The sequence below is a fragment of the Pan paniscus genome, chromosome 2, assembly GCF_029289425.2.
Source record: "Pan paniscus chromosome 2, NHGRI_mPanPan1-v2.0_pri, whole genome shotgun sequence".
Taxonomy (NCBI): domain Eukaryota; kingdom Metazoa; phylum Chordata; class Mammalia; order Primates; family Hominidae; genus Pan; species Pan paniscus.
The window spans coordinates 167,732,819-167,750,231 of record NC_085926.1 but is presented as its reverse complement, the minus strand read 5'-3'; the positions used below and the strand labels follow the sequence as shown (position 1 = coordinate 167,750,231).

Here is a 17,413-nt window from a genome sequence, read left to right as displayed (position 1 = left end):
CAGTGGTTGTGCTGGGGAATAAGATTATGGGTAATTGAAATCTCCTTTAGGCTGGGCACAGTGGCTTACATCTGCAATCCCAGCACTTTGGGAGGCTGAGGCAGGCGGATCACTTGAGATCAGGAGTTTGAGACCAGCTGGCCAACATGGTGAAACCCCACCTCTACTAAAAATACAAAAATTAGTTGGGCGTGGTGGCACGTGCGCCTGTAATCCCAGCTACTTGGGAGGCTGAGGCAGGAGAAATCGCTTGAACTCAGGAGGTGAGGTTGCAGTGAGCCGATGTGGGTGACAGAAGGGACTCCATCTCAAAAATATATACATATTTTATATTTTATTTATTTTCTAAATATTTTACAGAGAACATACACTTTCATGATTATAAAAATAAGCCTTTAATATGACTGACTCTGAAAAGGCCAGTATATTTTAGGTTAAGATAAACACTGGGAAAAATAAAGTTTCTTTGCTGCTAGAACTACTAGGTTTTCTCTTTTGAAAGTGTCAGCATTATTTTTTGCTCAGTAGTAGGAAGGAATCGGTACTGATAAAAAGAACGGCTTTGATGGCGTCCACAGTTAAAACTTACTCCCCTGTATATAGTATCCATATTAACGGACAATAGGAAATGATATTGTGTTTCCCCTTCAACTTACGGAACCTGTAATATTCACTGGCAGCTTGAATAAGTCTAAAAATCTACATAAACTCCAATGCTCAAGTGTAATAGGAGAGGATGCTCAAGTGTAGTTGCAGGATTCATGTCAAAACCTTTGGCAATGTATGCAGATCTTAGGAAGCGGGTGTGTGAAATCATGGTCGGGTTCACAGAGGGCCAGATGGTAGGAAGTCTACACTTATTCCTCCTTTTGTCTTTTGTGAACACAGTGTGTTCCCTCAGCCTCCCTTACTGCACCATGGCCCCACCCCTGTTCCACACCTTCTTACCACCTTGCAATATGTCAGAATGGTAGCAGAGATGGGGTTTCACCATCTTGGCCAGGCTGGTCTTGAACTCCTGACCCTGTGATCCACCCTCTCAGCCTCCCAAAGTCCTAGGATTACAGATGGGAGTCATCACGCCCAGCCCGGTTTTTCTTTTTTTAAGAGATGGATCTCACTATGCTGCCCAAGCTGGACTCGAACTCCGGGGCTCAAGCAATCCTCCTGCCTTGGTCTCCCTAGCAGCTGGGACTATAGGTACACCACTGTGTCCAGCTACCAGAATGGGATTCTGACTTTCTTTGTAGATGCTGCTTTTAGGTATTTGGGTGAGCTGAGGAAATTAGATCTTTCCTGCAATAAGGATCTAGGTGGAGGTTTTGAAGACTCGCCGGCTCAGTTGGTCATGCTAAAGCATCTACGAGTCCTAGATCTTCACCAGTGCTCACTAACAGCAGATGACGTGATGTTACTGAGTAAGTATATATTGCAGAGCAAAGGAAAGACTTTTGGAATCTTGGCCTATATTTGGAAACTTGGAAATTTTAATATGTACACTTAAATTTACTTCTTTTGAAGTTATTGGAAAGATCAATTCATAAAAGTTCTGTGAGTGCCCCAATGTAGTACTTGGCATGTATTAAACGCCCAGTAAATGTTAGTGAATCTCAGTTCCACCCATACATGTCTGCAAATGATAGATTTGGCACTTAGGGAAAATTTTGAATTTATGTTGCTGTTTAGAAATAAATCTCTTAGTGTCACAAAGTTGATTACAAACAGGTTACATACCTGTAACCAAACGTCAACACAAAGGGTATCGAGGCTTTCTGAATAACAAGTGAAGTGAAACCACTCAGATACAAATGAAGTTACAGAAAAAGAGTCAGCAGGGTGGCGCGTGATGGCTGTACGTTACTGCTTTGGGCAACTACACTTATTTTCCTACTGCAAACATAGTTCTGTAATTACAACATGTAATATATAAATGCAATTTCCCATAACAGAGCAAGCGTAGCCTTGAGATTAAGGGTTTTATCCCACCTGTGGCCACAATAAGCCTTCAATGTACATCCAGCATCTGACCATGGCTCACCATCTAGACCTCCACTACCCTGGTCCAGGCCACGGTTATCTCATGCTTAGATTATTGCAAGAGCCCAAATGGTCTCCCTGTCCTCTAACACTCTGACTTCATTCACTCCCCCTCCTCCTCACAGACTCCACCCTGGCCACTGACCTCGCTGATTCTCAGACATGCCAGGCATGCTCTGGCCTTGGGCCCTTTGCCCATGCTCTCTCTCCCCAGGTCATGGGCAATTCCAGGCTAGAGGTGTCTCGTTTGGCATCTCCCCACTGCTCAAGCACAGGCACCTGCACATGGTTGGCACCAAGTAAATGCATGTTGAATATGTGAATGAATGAATGAATGAGTGTACAATGAGAATAAAAGTGAGTTTCTGGTTGTTTATAGTACAATTTGGGGAGGAAGACCGTAAAATATGTTTCTAGGTCTAATACATCTATCTTTTTAAACTTGCTAAATTATCTTTCAGACTCTTATCTCTCAATTTGGGAAAATGGGAAGAATTCAAGACTTTCATGAAGATTTAAAAATGACAAACTAATCCCTTTTTGAGCTTTGCGTGAAGCATTATGGGTTCCTAACATCCCCTTTACTTATCATAGCCTGAGCGTCATACCTAGGAAGACATTCAGAGTTATTAGCCCACCAGATTCCCTTGGTACAACTAAATAACATGAATACCACATCTCATTTTGCTCCTCAGTGCTGGAGAACCTCAATTGTTCCCACTAGTATAACGGAGGACTAAGCTTTCCTTACCTAGGTTCACAGCCACTGACATGGGTGAATGGCCCTGGAAAACTAATAATTATTTGATAACTGTAATGAATTGCATTGCTTTCCTTCTGCTTAATTCTGAAAAGATGGAAATGAAAATACATCCTGCTTTATACTTTATGCTGTTAAATAATTGAACATTCTTTTATCCGATCATTGTAAATTGCTCCAAAGAAATGGAATTATAGATCCTTTAAGCAATAACTACTGATGAATCCTCTAATGGTGTGGGGCACCGTGCCAGGGGCTACAGAAAATCCCAACTCTCAGGGAGCTTCGGTATGGCAAGGGCAGGAGTAAACCGATGCATACCCAAACTACATGGTGAAATACAAAGTGCTGAGGGGGTTGGAAGAGGGAGAAATAGTTACACCTGTTGACTTTACAAGTGCCCATCTATCTGCCTTCCCTGCCTTTCCCCTTTCTTTCCCCTGACCTCTCTCCCTCCTCCCACAAACATTTGTACCTCTGATGTTTCAGGTACTGATTCCCATTCTGGGAGTGAGATAGTTCCTATAACACAGAGCTTGCCTTTAGTGAGGGAAGACAGAAAACAAATATATCAACAAGAAAATATCACATAATGCTGGGTGCTGTGAAAATAAAATATGGTGATGTGATAGTGACCAAGGGGTTACTTTGGTGTGGGTGACCCTGGAAGGCTTCAAGGAGGTAAGCCAGCTTTGTAGAGATCCAGCATACTGCATTTTCTGCCTTGGTAATAGTTGGGGCAAAGGCCAGAAAAGTAGCCAAAAGACAGCGAACGAGGGTAATTCCTAGCTGGGCCCCTCAGGACCCAGTGCCGTTACCAATAGGTGTCTGTTCTGATGGCTTGTTTTCATTGCCTTACTGGTACTTACATTCTGAGAAAAGAATTATAATTTCAAACATTAATTGAGCAGTTAGTATGTGCCAGGCACTATACCAAGCACTTTACCTTTACCAAGTCATTTTACCTTCCCAATGACCACGTGAAATAGAGAAGGCTAAGAGTTTTTTTTTTTTTTATTTTTTGAGATGGAGTCTCACTCTGTCGCCCGGGCTGGAGTGCGGTGGCGCAATCTCGGCTCACTGCAAGCTCCGCCTCCCGGGTTCACGCCATTCTCCTGCCTCAGCCTCCCGAGTAGCTGGGACTACAGGCGCCTAACACCACGCCCGGCTAATTTTTTTTTTTTTTTTTAGTAGAGACGGAGTTTCACCATGTTAGCCAGGATGGTCTCGATCTCCTGACCTCGTGATCCACCCGCCTCAGCCTCCCAAAGTGCTGGGATTACAGGCAGTGAGCCACTGTGCCCTGCCGAGAGGGCTAAGAGTATTAGAGTTGAGAAGGCTAAGGTTCAGAGACGTTAATTAACTTGTCCAAAATCACACAGTTCTTTAGTAGCAGATCCAAGATCTAGTTCTCTGTCTCCACAGCCTTTGCTCTTCTAGCCTGAAAAGGGGCTTGGAAGTAAGAAAGCCCAAGCAGCATGCTGGGAAGAGGCTGGTTTGGGGTATATAAGGGAGGGAGGGCCGGGGTGGGGAGAGCTGTATTGACTGACAGATTAAACAGATTGTGGGAACCAAACACCCAGAAGACTCCCTGTGAGATGGTGCCTAAAACATGTCACTGTTGATATTTTTAACAGCCCAGGTCATTCCTTTACTTTCAAATCTTCAAGAATTGGATTTATCAGCCAACAAAAAGATGGGCAGTTCTTCTGAAAACTTACTCAGCAGGCTCCGATTTTTACCAGCATTGAAGTCATTAGTTATCAACAACTGTGCTTTGGAGAGTGAGACTTTTACAGCTCTTGGTAAGAGATTTCCCAGATCCCTGCAGGAACCATGCAATAATGTGCGAGGGAGACTTCTTTTTCCCTGCATTTCATTCCAAGGCTCAGCCAGTTTGCGAAGTACTAATTTGTCTTCTTTTCAGGACATATGCCTTCTTAAAAGTGACCTTCTGAAAGTCCATAAAAATGATTCTAGTATGTGGAGGGTTTTTTGTTGTTGTTGTTGTTTGTATTTTGAGACAGATTGTCACCCAGACTGGAGTGCAGTGGCGTGACCTTGGCTCACTGCAACCTCCGCTTCCCAGGTTTAAGTGATTCTCCTGCCTCCTGAGTAGCTGGGATCACAGGTGCACGTCACCACATCTGACTAATTTTTGTATTTTTAGTAGAGACAGGGTTTCACCATGTTGTCGAGCCTGGTCTCAAACTCCTGACTTCAAGTGATCCACCCTCCTGGGCCTCCCAAAGTGCTGGGGTTATAGGTGTGAGCCACCGTGCCTGGTCATGGTATGTGCAGATTTAACATTTAAAATTTAATGTGTGTATAACCAACCTGGGATGACCATATCCATGGTAACTTGTAATTTTGTGGAGGTGTCAATATGAGTTGGGATTGCTATGGATCTGATGGGAAAGTGAGCCATTTACTAGAGTGTGAGCCTAGGTAACTGCCAAGCAATCACTCCGAACAGGATTTATGTGCTGTCTCAGGAATCTGGGTATGCCTTAAGGTCACAGATATACCCCAGCCTACATCAGGAACCTACTGAATCTGAAAGTTCTGCCCATTTGGTGACAAGTTTAGTGTCAGCAAGTAAAGGGAGGTGGTGTTGGGGACCCCAGCACTGTGTGCACAAACTACTGTTTCCCTGGGTGATCGATTTGGAAAAGTGCTACCAAGTCTCTTTGTTTCAAAATATCTCCTCTTACTTGCTGACACTGTACTTGTCACCAAGTGGGCAGAACTTAACAACTGACATTTATTGAGCATATCCTATGTGCCAGGCCCCTTTCCAAGAACTTTACATGCATTCACCAATTTAACTCTTATAACTGTATAAGGCATGTGCCATTGTTCCATTTTATACTTTGCAGACAAGGAAACTGAAGCACAGAGATGTTAAGTACATGAGGTAACCCAAGGTCATAAGAGCCAGAGGCAGGATTTGATTTCAGAAAGTCTAATTCCAGATGTTTTGGGTACAGAAAATGTACCATACTCTTCCCCACAGAATAACTGTAATCGGTTTTAGGGAGCTCACAGGCACCCCTTCAAGCATACCTAGACTTGTCTGGTGGGTCCATGGGCCCTAGAACAGCAGGGCTGAAGGCTACATATCCTGGGACTTTTCCCCATCCAGACATGTGGACAATGGGATGAATGATGCTGAGGGAGTGCTGGGAGTAGGACATGGTGAGGACCAAGTCTATGCGAGCTGAGCAAAATACTCGAGCTGAGCAAAATACTCAGGCTGAGCCAAATACTCAGGCCGAAAAGGAGGGCAAGAATGCCCTAAATATAGAGTTCTTCAAATTTGGGAGTAAATAATATGCATTTATTTTTATTAATGTATAATAATAATTACTCATTTTTATGAATTTAATGCATTTATTTCATTAATAATAGCCCTTGTCTGGTGGACAGTACAATTCATTTTTAAGGAAGTGCCAACTGATAAAAAACACTGGTGAGAGGGTTGGAGAGAAGGACTCTGTCTTTAGCATTATCCAGGAAGCACCCAAATCCAGCAACTCCAATCACGTGTATGGGGGCAAAAAAGAGTTAACGTAGCAGGCCTGATGCTGCTATCCCTGTAAAGGCCTGCTATCAACCAGTAAGGCTGGCCCTTAGCTAATATCCCAGAACTTGGAGTCTGGGGGTGTTCATACCATTTCCTAACTGAGAAGGGTGGTTTACTGTGCCTAACCTGTTTGCACAGACAACATGGTTTATGCTGAACATGAGCTTTTCTTTTGTGAGGATGGAATTTTGGTGTATGCTGAGTGGAGGGTAGCTAGATGACTAACCCCCAGTAGGGAACCGTGGACTTGGGTCAGGCACAGTGGCTCACACCTGTAATCCCAGTACTTTGGGAGGGTCTTGCTCTGCTGCCCAGGCTGGAGTGCAGTGGCACTATCATGGCTCACTGTAGCCTTGACCTCCTGGGACCAAGTGATCATGCCATCTCAGCCTCCTCAGTAGCTTCTGGGTCTATAGGAACATGCCACCACACCTGGCCAATTTTCGTATTTTTGGTAGAGATGGAGTTTTACCATGTTGCCCATTCTGGGAAAATATTTTTTTTTTAAAGGAATTGCAGCCATTAGAAGGCACAGCTGTTTCTAATTCTAGCTGCACAATCAATGAATCATGATCAACTAGGTATCACACTAAATTATATCATCTGACATAAGTCTACCATTCAATTTGAATTAAGTAAATGAAGCAAATATATATTTCCCTACATCACTTTTAGAAGAAAAAGTTCCATTTCTCCTTAATGTAGATCTCTGTAAGGATTTTCTTACTAGATATTATAAAAGAATATATATTTTCCCCTTGAACACATTATTTTCTAGAAGGAAGGCAGAATAGATTAAAGTGCAATTAACTTGGGAATAAGATATTCTGGTTAATTTTAACATTGGGGGCAACTGAGAATTAAGCAGAAAATCTTTTACTTTTCTTTAAAAATCTTTCCAAAATACATTAGTTACTTTCCTTGCCTGCAGTAATTGCGTGAAGTAAATACAAATAAGTTTTGGTATTTCAGACTCTGAGGGAGGCTTGCCCCCATCTGAATCTCAGCAGTGACTGTGCAGTGAAATATGTACCAACCAGGACACATTCTGGAAATCTTGACTAGCTGTCCAAGCACTTTGCCTCTTTCTCCTTCCTACATGTGAAGTGAAGGAAAGAAACCCCAGTTGGACAGTGAATTCCAATTTGTCAAGTTTTGCATTGCTAAAGTTTCCAATATTTCCCCAAATAAAAACAGACAACAGGCTGGGCGCGGTGGTTCACGCCTGTAATCCCAGTACTTCGGAAGGCCAAGGCTGGCGGATCCCGAGTCAGGAGATCGAGACCATCCTGGCCAACATGGTGAAACAGCGTCTCTATTAAAATACAAAAATAATTAGCTGGGTGTGGTGGCACGCACATGTAGCCCCAGCTGCTCGAGAGGCTGAGGCAGGGGAATCACTTGAACCCGGGAGGCGGAGGTTGCAGTGAGCCAAGATGGCGCCACTGCACTCCAGCCTGGTGACAGAGCAAGGCTCTGTCTCAAAACAAAAAACAGACAACATAAATTGAGGCCATAAATTTAAGGCAGAAGAAAATGGTCTCTACAACTTTCTCAACCCCAGTTATATTAATGAGTTGTCCTAGACCAGTTTCCTCAAATCCAAAGCCTATGATCTGTAAGAAATCCTAAATTACTGCTGTTCGTATCGTTATCACTTTTAGCTGAAGCCTCTGTTCACCTGTCTGCTCTGGAAGTATTCAACCTTTCTTGGAACAAGTGTGTTGGTGGCAACTTGAAGCTGCTTCTGGAAGCACTAAAGCTTTCCATGTCTCTTCAAGTGCTGAGGCTGAGCAGCTGTTCCCTGGTGACAGAGGACGTGGCTCTCCTGGGTGTGTATCTACTTGTTCCCAAGCGGTCTTGGCAAACAGAGCAGTGGGTGCGGCCCCTGCAAAGCACCAGGTGGGGAGGTGGGGGAGGTACCAGACCTGGGGTGAAGCCCTCTGTGCAGATTCCCTTCTCCCCAACATCTGCCGAGAGGTCTAATTAAAATGAGCGAAGGCAATTCTAAAACCACATGACAGTGGGAGGCGTTTCCTAAAAGGATATGGATATAGATAGGTGGGTAGGTTCCTGAAAGGCAAACAGCTCTGTTCCACACCTCCGCGGTCCGTGAGTGTTCCCACTTCAGTCATCTACATCTCACCCATCCACATGGTTCCAGCACTATTGCTTAACTTTTCCTTTAAATTGACTCTTTAATTTAAATGCTTTTATTTAAACAGGAAACTGATTATCACTGTAACTGAAATACAGGTATCACTTCTCACAGATACTAGACTGCTGATGGCTTTGATTAGAGGCTCCTCTCTATTAGAAAAAGATGAGAGGGTTAAAGGCATACTGTAGTAACAATCTGACTCTTTTTCCATGTCAGTCTAGAAAGATGGAAAGATAATTGAATAAGGAATAACTTTTGCACTGTGGGATTGAGGCTACCCAAATATTCCCTAAAATCATTCTATGTGTCTGGGCACGGTGGCTCACGCCTGTAATCCCAACACTTTGGGAGGCCGAGGCTGGCAGATCACTTGAGGTCAGGAGTTCAAGACCAGTCTGACCAACATGGAGAAACCCCATCTCTACTAAAAATACAAAATTAGCAGGACATGGTGGCACATGCCTGTAATCCCAGCTACTCGGGAGGCTGAGGCAGGAGAATCGCTTGAACCTGGGCGGCCGAGGTTGCAGTGAGCTGAGATCGCGCCATTGCACTCCAGCCTGGGCAGCAGGAGCGAAACTCCTTCTCAAAAAACAAAACAAAACAAAATAAAAAACTCATTCTGTTTCCACTTTCCCATTATAAAACAATGAATCAGAGAGTACTCTCTCTGGCTCCCATCTAGCCTTGTCCCCACACTCCAATCACTATTCAGCCAGAATTCCAAAGCAATGAGCGTGCCTCCCAATGAAGGGCCAGAACAGTCACTCCAGGTAGTTGTATCTGTGTTCTCAGTGTACATATTAGTCAGTTTTGCTATGACACGGCACATGGGCCTAAAAATCATGTGTTATGCAAGAATTATTCAGTAATAACCACAGGACTTACGGTTGGAAGCACCGCACTCAAACACTTCATCAGTGGCATATTTTAAAAAACAGAAGCTATGAAAAATAGCAATACAGTTTTACATATTAAATAGTTAAGAAATGAGCAAATATTACATTTTCCCGAGAAAGACCTGAAGTTTGTAGAAGTGGCCTGTCCACACTTCCATTGGTGGAAAGAGGGTGTGTGGAGAGATGAGGGTTGTTGTCCTCATGAGGTGTGTGCATGTCTGCATTTTCTTTCTTTTTTTTTTTTAGACAGAGTTTCACTCTGTCACCCAGGCTGGAATGGAGTAGCATGATCTTGGCTCACTGCAACCTCCGCCTGCCATGTTCAACAGATTCTCCTGCCTCAGCCTCCTGAGTAGCTGGGATTAGAGGCATGCCACCACGCCTGGCTAATTTTTGTATTTTTGGTAGAGATGGGGTTTCGCCCTGTTGGCCAGGCTGGTCTCGAACTCCTGACCTCAGGTGATCCACCCGCCTAGGCTTCCCAAAATGCTGGGATTACAGGCGTGAGCCACCATGCCCAGGCTGTTTATTTCTATATGCAGCTCAATTCAGCTGGGGACAGTTTTATATGTTCACCTAGTGTTTCCTGTGGACAAATTGTGTGCACAATGCAAACAAGAAATTTGCATTATGCTCAGATTGTTTCCTGACATTTCAATCTCATTGAAATAAACTTGTGTTTTCAAAACAAGTGTTATAGCAAAAATGATTGTAATTAGAAGATGGGGACAAAACATTGTGATTTTAATTCGCATTTCCCTAATGACCAATGATGTCAAATATCTTTTTATGTGTGTATTTTCATTTCTTAGCTCCTTTGGTGAAATGTCTGTTCTAAATCTTTTGCCTGATTTTAAAAATTGGATTGTTTGTTTTCTTATCGATGAGTTTGGAGAGTTTTTTAGATTTTTCTGAATACAAGTAAGTCCTTTATCAGAAATATAATTTGCTATTATTTTCTCTGGGTCTGTCCCACTGGCTTTTTCATTCTCTTGATAGTGTTTTTTTGCAGATCAAAGCTTTCAGTTTTGATAAAGATTTATCAATTTGTTAATTTGATGAATAGAGTTTTTTTGTATTGCGTCTTAGAGCGTTTTGCAAATCTAAGTTCTCAAAGATTTTTTCCATATTTTTGTCTTAAAGCTTTGTATTTGCCTTTTATATTTTGACCTATTACCTATTTTGAGTTAATTTTTATACAAGGTATGAGGTATGGGTAGAGGTTAATGTTTTTGCATATTACTGTCCAATTATTTGAGTGCCATTAACTGAAAAGACTATCCATTCTCCATTGATTTGCCTTTATATTTTTGTGAAAAATCAATTGGCCATATTTGTGATGGCCTACTTCTGGTCTCTCAGTTCTGTTCTATTGATCTCTGTGTCTCTTATTTTACCAATATCACGCTGTCTTGATTGCTGAAACTTTATAGTAAGTCTTGAAACGAAGTAGTATAAGTATTCTTTGTTTCTTTTTCAAAATTGTTTTGGTTATTCTAGTTACTTAGCATTTCCATTTAAAGCTAGCATCAGATTGTCAATATCTATTTTAAAAATCCATCTGGAAATTTTATTGGGATTACATTGAATTTATAGATCAATTCAGGGAGAAATGACATCTTAACAATATTGAGTATTCCAATCCATGAACACAGTCTATCTCTGTATTTAAGTACTCTTTGATTTCTTTCACTGGTGTTTTCTAGTTTTTATATTTTGTTAAATTTATATCTGAGTGTTTAATTTTTGTTCTCTTATAAAAGATACTGTTTAATTTTAGATTCCCAATGTTACGTGGATATATAATTGATTTTTGTATATTGACATTTTACTGCAAACTTGCTAAACTCATCTGTTAGCTGTAGGATATTTTTGGTAGATTCTGTAGGATTTTCTATATAGATAATCATATCATCTATGATTAGAGACAGGTTTTTTTTTTTTTTTTTTTTTTTTTTGAGATGGAGTCTCATTCTGTCACCAGGCTGGAGTGCAGTGGCATGATCTCGGCTCACCACAACTTCCGACTCCTGGGTTCAAGCGATTCTCCTGCCTCAGCCTGCTGAGTAGCTGGGACTACAGGCATGTGCCACCACTCCCAGCTAGTTTTTGTATTTTTAATACAGACGGGGTTTCACCATGTTGGTCAGGATAGTCTCGATCTCCTGACCTCGTGATCTGCCTGCCTCAGCCACCCAAAGTGCTGGGATTACAGGCGTGAGCCACTGTGCCCAGCCTAGAGACAGATTTATTTCTTTATCTCTGTGTATCTTTTCTTTCTTTTTCTTGGTTATTTAGCTGGCTAGATTTCCAATAGATGTTGAATGAGATGAGAGCATTCTTGCCTTGCTTCCAGTCTTAGTCCCCTAAGCTAAGGGGGAAAGCATTCCATTTTTCACCATTAAGTATGATGTTAGCTATAGGTTTTTTTGTAGCTACCCTTTATCAGGTTAAGGAATCCTAATTTGCTAAGAGTTCTTATAACAAATTTTGTCAAATTATATTTTTCTGCATCTATTGAGATGAGCATTTAAAAAACTTTATAGTTCATTAATATTCATAATAATAATGAATGATAATAATTAATAATATTAACTGATTTTTTAATGTTAAATCAGCCTGGTCATGGTCATTATGTATTATCTTGTTTATATAGCATTGGATGTTATTTGCTAATATTCTGTTGAGGATATTTGTGCCTATGTTCACAAGGGGATAATAGTCTACTGGTTTTCTTATAATGTCTTTGTCTGGCTTTGTTATGAGGGTATAGGTAGCCTCATACAATGAGTTGGAAAGTGTTCCTTCCTCTTTTATTTTCCAGAAAGATTGTGTAAAATTGGTATTATTTATTGCTCAACTGTTTCACAGAATTCACCACTGAAGCCATCTAAACTTGGAATTTTCTTTGTGGGATATTTTAAATTATGAATTCAATTTAAAAAATAGAGATAGAAAAAAAATAGAGCTAGGACTATTCCAGTTGTCTATTTCTTCTTAAGCAAGTTCTGATAGTGTCTTTTAAGAAATTGGCCCATTTCATCTAGGTTGTTGAATTTATGGAAATAAAGCTGTTTCCTTGTTATCCTTTTACTGCCCATAGTGATACCACCTGTCTCATTCCTGATATTGATAATTTGTGTTTCTATCTCTTTATTCTTGGCTAGTCTGACCAAAGGTATTAGTTTTCTGTTGCTGTGTAACATGTTAATTTGTGGATTAAAACAATATCCATGTATTTGTTCACAGTTCTTTTTAAAAGCTTATATAAATGTGAGGGGCACCAGTGCAGTTTTGTTCCATGCGTATATTGTAGTGGTGAAGTCTGGGGTGCTGATGTAACCATCACCCAAATGAATAACGCATCATTAAGTAATTTCTCATCCCTCACCCGGCTCACAGTTCTGTAGGTAAGAAGTCTGACACAGCTTGTGTCGGTTCTCTGTGTAGGGTATTACAACACTAAAATCGAGGTGTCAGCCTGGCTGAGTTCTCATCTGAAGGCTCTAGGAATAAATCCACTTTCAAGCTCATTCTTGTTGACAGAGTCGAGGACCTTGCAGCTTTAGGACTGAGGGTCCCGTTTTCTTGCTAGCTCTCAGCTGGGGGCTGCTGTCAGCTACTAGAGGCCAGCCACATTCCTTGATACATGGCCCCTCATTTTCAAGACAGGAGTGGATTGTCCGTGCCTCTCACACTTTAAATCTCTCTGACTTCTGTGACTTCCTTCCTCTTCTGCCAGCAGTAGGAGGAAATTCTCTCTGCTTTTAAAGGGCTCATGTGATTAGGTTGACTCCATACGGATAATCTCCCGTTCTTAAAGTCAGGTGTGCCATATAGCCTAAGCTAATTCTGGGAGCAAAATCTACCACATTCAGTCCTGGGGATACAATGGAAATCTTAAGGTGGCTATTTAGAATTCTGACTACTGCAAGGGGTTTATTGATGTTGTGAGTCTTCTAAAAAATAAGCTTTTGATTTTTATTTATTTATTTCTCTGAATTAGACACCATTAAATATATTTAAGTTATTTTATTTAATGTTTATAATTAAAATTTGCTTCTTCATTTTGGTCTTTTTTATTTTTGTCTGCATCAAATTTTATTCACCATGTCTTCAGCCATTGTATATTTTTTCTTAATTTTTACTGACAGTTTTTTTCTCAGGTCAAATTTATACTTTTACATTTTATCAGGGTATATTTTCCTTCTTTGAATTTTTACTCAATAACAAGTATTACAGGCCAGGCATGGTGGCTCACGCCTGTAATCCCAGCACTTTGAGAGGACAAGGCAGGTGGATCACCTGAGGTCAGGAGTTCGAGACCAGCCTGGCCAACATGGTGAAACCCTGTCTCTACTAAAAGTACAAAAATTAGCTGGGCATGGTGGCAGGTGCCTGTAATCCCAGCTACTTGAGAGGCTGAGGCAGGAGGATCACTTGAACCCGGGAGATGGAGGTTGCAGTGAGCTGAGATTGCGCCATTGCACTCCAGCCTGGGCAAGAGAGCAGACTCCATCTCAAAAAAACAAAAACAACAACAGCAACAAAAAACAAGTATTACTATATGTGGTTTTAGCAATTGTCACTTTTATATTTTTTCTAATAGAAACATTAAAAATTTGTTAATCACTAGCTTGTATACATTTTAAAAATAATGGCATTTATTTTTTCATACAGTAAACTATAAAGAGTATACCCATGGCCTACATTTCCCTTACCTAGATTTTTTTAAATGTAATAAATCTAAAATAATAAAATATAATAAAATAGGGTGCTCACGTTATAAAATCCAAACAAAAAATAAATTTATTTATTTATGTATTTTATTTTATTTTTTTCTGAGAGGGAGTCTTGCTCTGTCACCCAGGCTAGAGTGCAGTGGCATGATCTTGGTTCACTGCAACCTCCACCTCCTGGGTTCAAGCGATTCTCCTACCTCAGCCTCCCGAGTAGCTGGGATTACAGGTGCCCGCCACCATGCCCAGCTCATTTTTGCATTTTTAGTAGAGACGGGGTTTCACTATCTTGGCCAGGCTGGTCTCGAACTCCTGACCTGGTGATCCACTCACCTCAGCCTCCCAAAGTGCTAGTATTACAGGTGTGAGCCACCACACCCAGCCTAAAATGTGTTTTTAAAAAACAAAAAAGTAGAAGAAAGGGGACTAGATGAGGCAAGATTGATGTAATGAAGATAATGTTGAAGTTGAATGATGGGTACATGGTGGTCCACTTTCTCCTATTCCCTCTACTTTCTGTGTTTGAAAATTTTCATAATACAACATTTTTTAAAAGAGAAAAAGCGTGCACATTGTCTTTAACAGTTAGGTCTTGAGAATATTATGATTAATGTTGCGAGACAGGAAGGGAGACACACACTGACATGAACACCTAGAGACAGAGTGCAGCTGTTGTGTGCACGGGTGGCTGAGCTCTCAAATTCACTGTGGAATCAAACTGTTGGCAAGTGAAAGTGATGGAGTTGGAGCATCCTCCTTGATCTGAAAGCCATGTGTGTGAGGAAAGACTGAAAGACCAGGGCATGTTCAGTCCTAGAGGGATAAAGTTTGAGGGAGACCTGCCTGTTGTCCAACACTGCAGGGCTGACATGAGGAAGAAGGAGCTGAATGTTACAGCTGACTGATGGGGGCACTGGGTGAAAGACACCAGAAGATAGACAGGGGCCCTGTGGGAGGGCTTCCTCCCGCTAGGAGCTGCTCCATAATGCTGGGGCAAACTTGAAAGAACAGTTCAGCCAGAATTGTGGTGGTCATGAGTAGAGAGGCTGTGAAAAGGATTTCTCTCTGATTATTGATTAGGAGGTTGGATAAGGAGACTTCCAAGATCCCTTGCAACACTGAGATTCTATACAACTCACCTGATCTCTGCAATCCATTCCTGGGTTTGGTTGAAAAGGGAAGCATGTCCCATTTTCCCTGGTTATCTCTCCTGCCTCCTCTTACAGAAGTCTTTATTTCATCATTAACTTATTTATTTTCTGATCAAATAGCTCAGATTGTACATTAGTCGTCATTTTTAAGTGCCATTGTAGGTAGTACTGATATGTTCTATTCAAAAGGAAAACTGTCACGTGTATTGGGGTCTCTAAGGTGAATTGGAAATTATCCAGGTATGTTCTGCATATGGAAAGTGCTCATTTAAATAATTGCTGGATGAAGAAGTACTGAATGAATGAAAATGAACAATTAAAGCAGCAAGACGATTATTTACAAATGGTCCTTAGTTAAAGCCAATGAGCCATCACTCTTTACATTTAATTAGAGAAAATCTGTAGGAAGAGCTGGGACTTCAGTGGAACAGAGAGCAGGAACTTGACAAAAAAAAATTATTGGGTTGGGATTTGGAAAAAGAAATAAAAAAGCTGTAGATGGGATGTACAGAGAGGAAATCTGTTACTGATTTCAGATGTCCTGAATAAAGCTGCTAATAACAAATCATTACTAATTACTAATCTTGTCATTACTATTCCTGGAGATAGTGTTATGGGAAATGGGAATAGCCATGGCAGACAGTATTCTTGTATGTTAGCATTTAGAGTGATTTTGTTTTCCAGCATCGGTCATACAGACGGGTCATCTGGCCAAACTGCAAAAGCTGGACCTGAGCTACAATGACAGCATCTGTGATGCGGGGTGGACCACGTTCTGCCAAAACGTGCGGTTCCTCAAAGAGCTAATCGAGCTGGATATTAGCCTTCGACCATCAAATTTTCGAGATTGTGGACAATGGTTTAGACACTTGTTATATGCTGTGACCAAGCTTCCTCAGATCACTGAGATAGGAATGAAAAGATGGATTCTCCCAGCTTCACAGGAGGAAGAACTAGAATGCTTTGACCAAGATAAAAAAAGAAGCATTCACTTTGACCATGGTGGGTTTCAGTAAACTGACTTCCCATGTCCTACTAAGCTACAAACCATTCTCCAAAGGAAAAGAACATGAATGAATTCCAGAGTCATGAACTGAATTTCAACTTCTGGGCCGTTTAGTGGGACTTATATTACAAGAGCTTTGTAAATATATATATATATATAACATATATATGTAATATACATATATACACATATATATAATATACATATATATAATACACATATATATGTAAATATATATATAATATCTAATATGAGCATGCCATTATTCTCTGTCTTATGAAACAAAAATGGCATTTTTCAATGGATTTGTTTTGGATATATAATTAGTTCATTTGCTGTTTAGAAGCCTTGCCAAAAGTATTTAGATTTTGGTACTGCAACTGCTTTTCTCTTGCCCAGAAATGTTTTGCCTCTTCTTTTCCTACAAGTTAAATGTTCTAAATATAAAGGGGTATGTGTGTGTGTGTGTAATTCTAATGTGAAAGGCACTAGCTGTCTAATAGTTTCATGTATCATTACTATTACTATATGTATCTTAATGTAGTCTATGTAGGTTTTTATCAGAAAGTGTACCTTTCTATGGTTTATTATTTTATATTCTGGTGCCTTTTATCTCAGATATAAACCATGAACAGTAATGATAGTCACTGACATATAAATCTTAGTAAAAAGTGATTAAAAATCTAAAACTCAGTATGAAAAACACATCTTATTAGAATAAATTAAAACCTTTTATTGTTTAAAAAATTGTTAACATATTGCCTCCAGGCATTTCTTTGAAATGGAATTTGCTTCATAAAACTAATTTAATTCGTTAATGACAGTTTTGTGTTGCTCTAAACTATTTTTGAAATTTTTGATTTTCTTTTGCTAGAGCATGAAAGTCATTGCATGGCAGAGATGTTTGTCTACACATTTCTATTCTGACAAGCTCTAGTCAAATTATGTTTTGCTTTCTTCTACTACACTAATAATTGTATTGCAATCACTGCCTGAAAGACATGCAAATGTAAAATCAACACTACTCCAAATTAAAAGGTTTTCAGGATGAGGAGGTTTTGAATGATGTAAAGG

The 17,413-nt window shown here is 40.5% G+C and overlaps 1 protein-coding gene across 1 annotated transcript in view; it reads left to right on the top strand.

Annotated features, from left to right (window-relative positions):
- The window catches only part of LRRC31 (leucine rich repeat containing 31), a 34,167-nt gene extending 17,761 nt beyond the window's left edge, over positions 1-16,406 (top strand). Inside the window, exons 6-9 of the mRNA XM_003817674.5 lie at positions 1,251-1,418; positions 4,435-4,602; positions 8,048-8,215; positions 16,018-16,406. Of these exons, the coding sequence (XP_003817722.1) occupies positions 1,251-1,418; positions 4,435-4,602; positions 8,048-8,215; positions 16,018-16,349 (836 nt within the window). The 3' untranslated portion in view covers positions 16,350-16,406. The remainder of the gene's footprint in view (positions 1-1,250; positions 1,419-4,434; positions 4,603-8,047; positions 8,216-16,017) is intronic.
- The last annotated feature ends 1,007 nt before the right edge of the window (positions 16,407-17,413 follow it).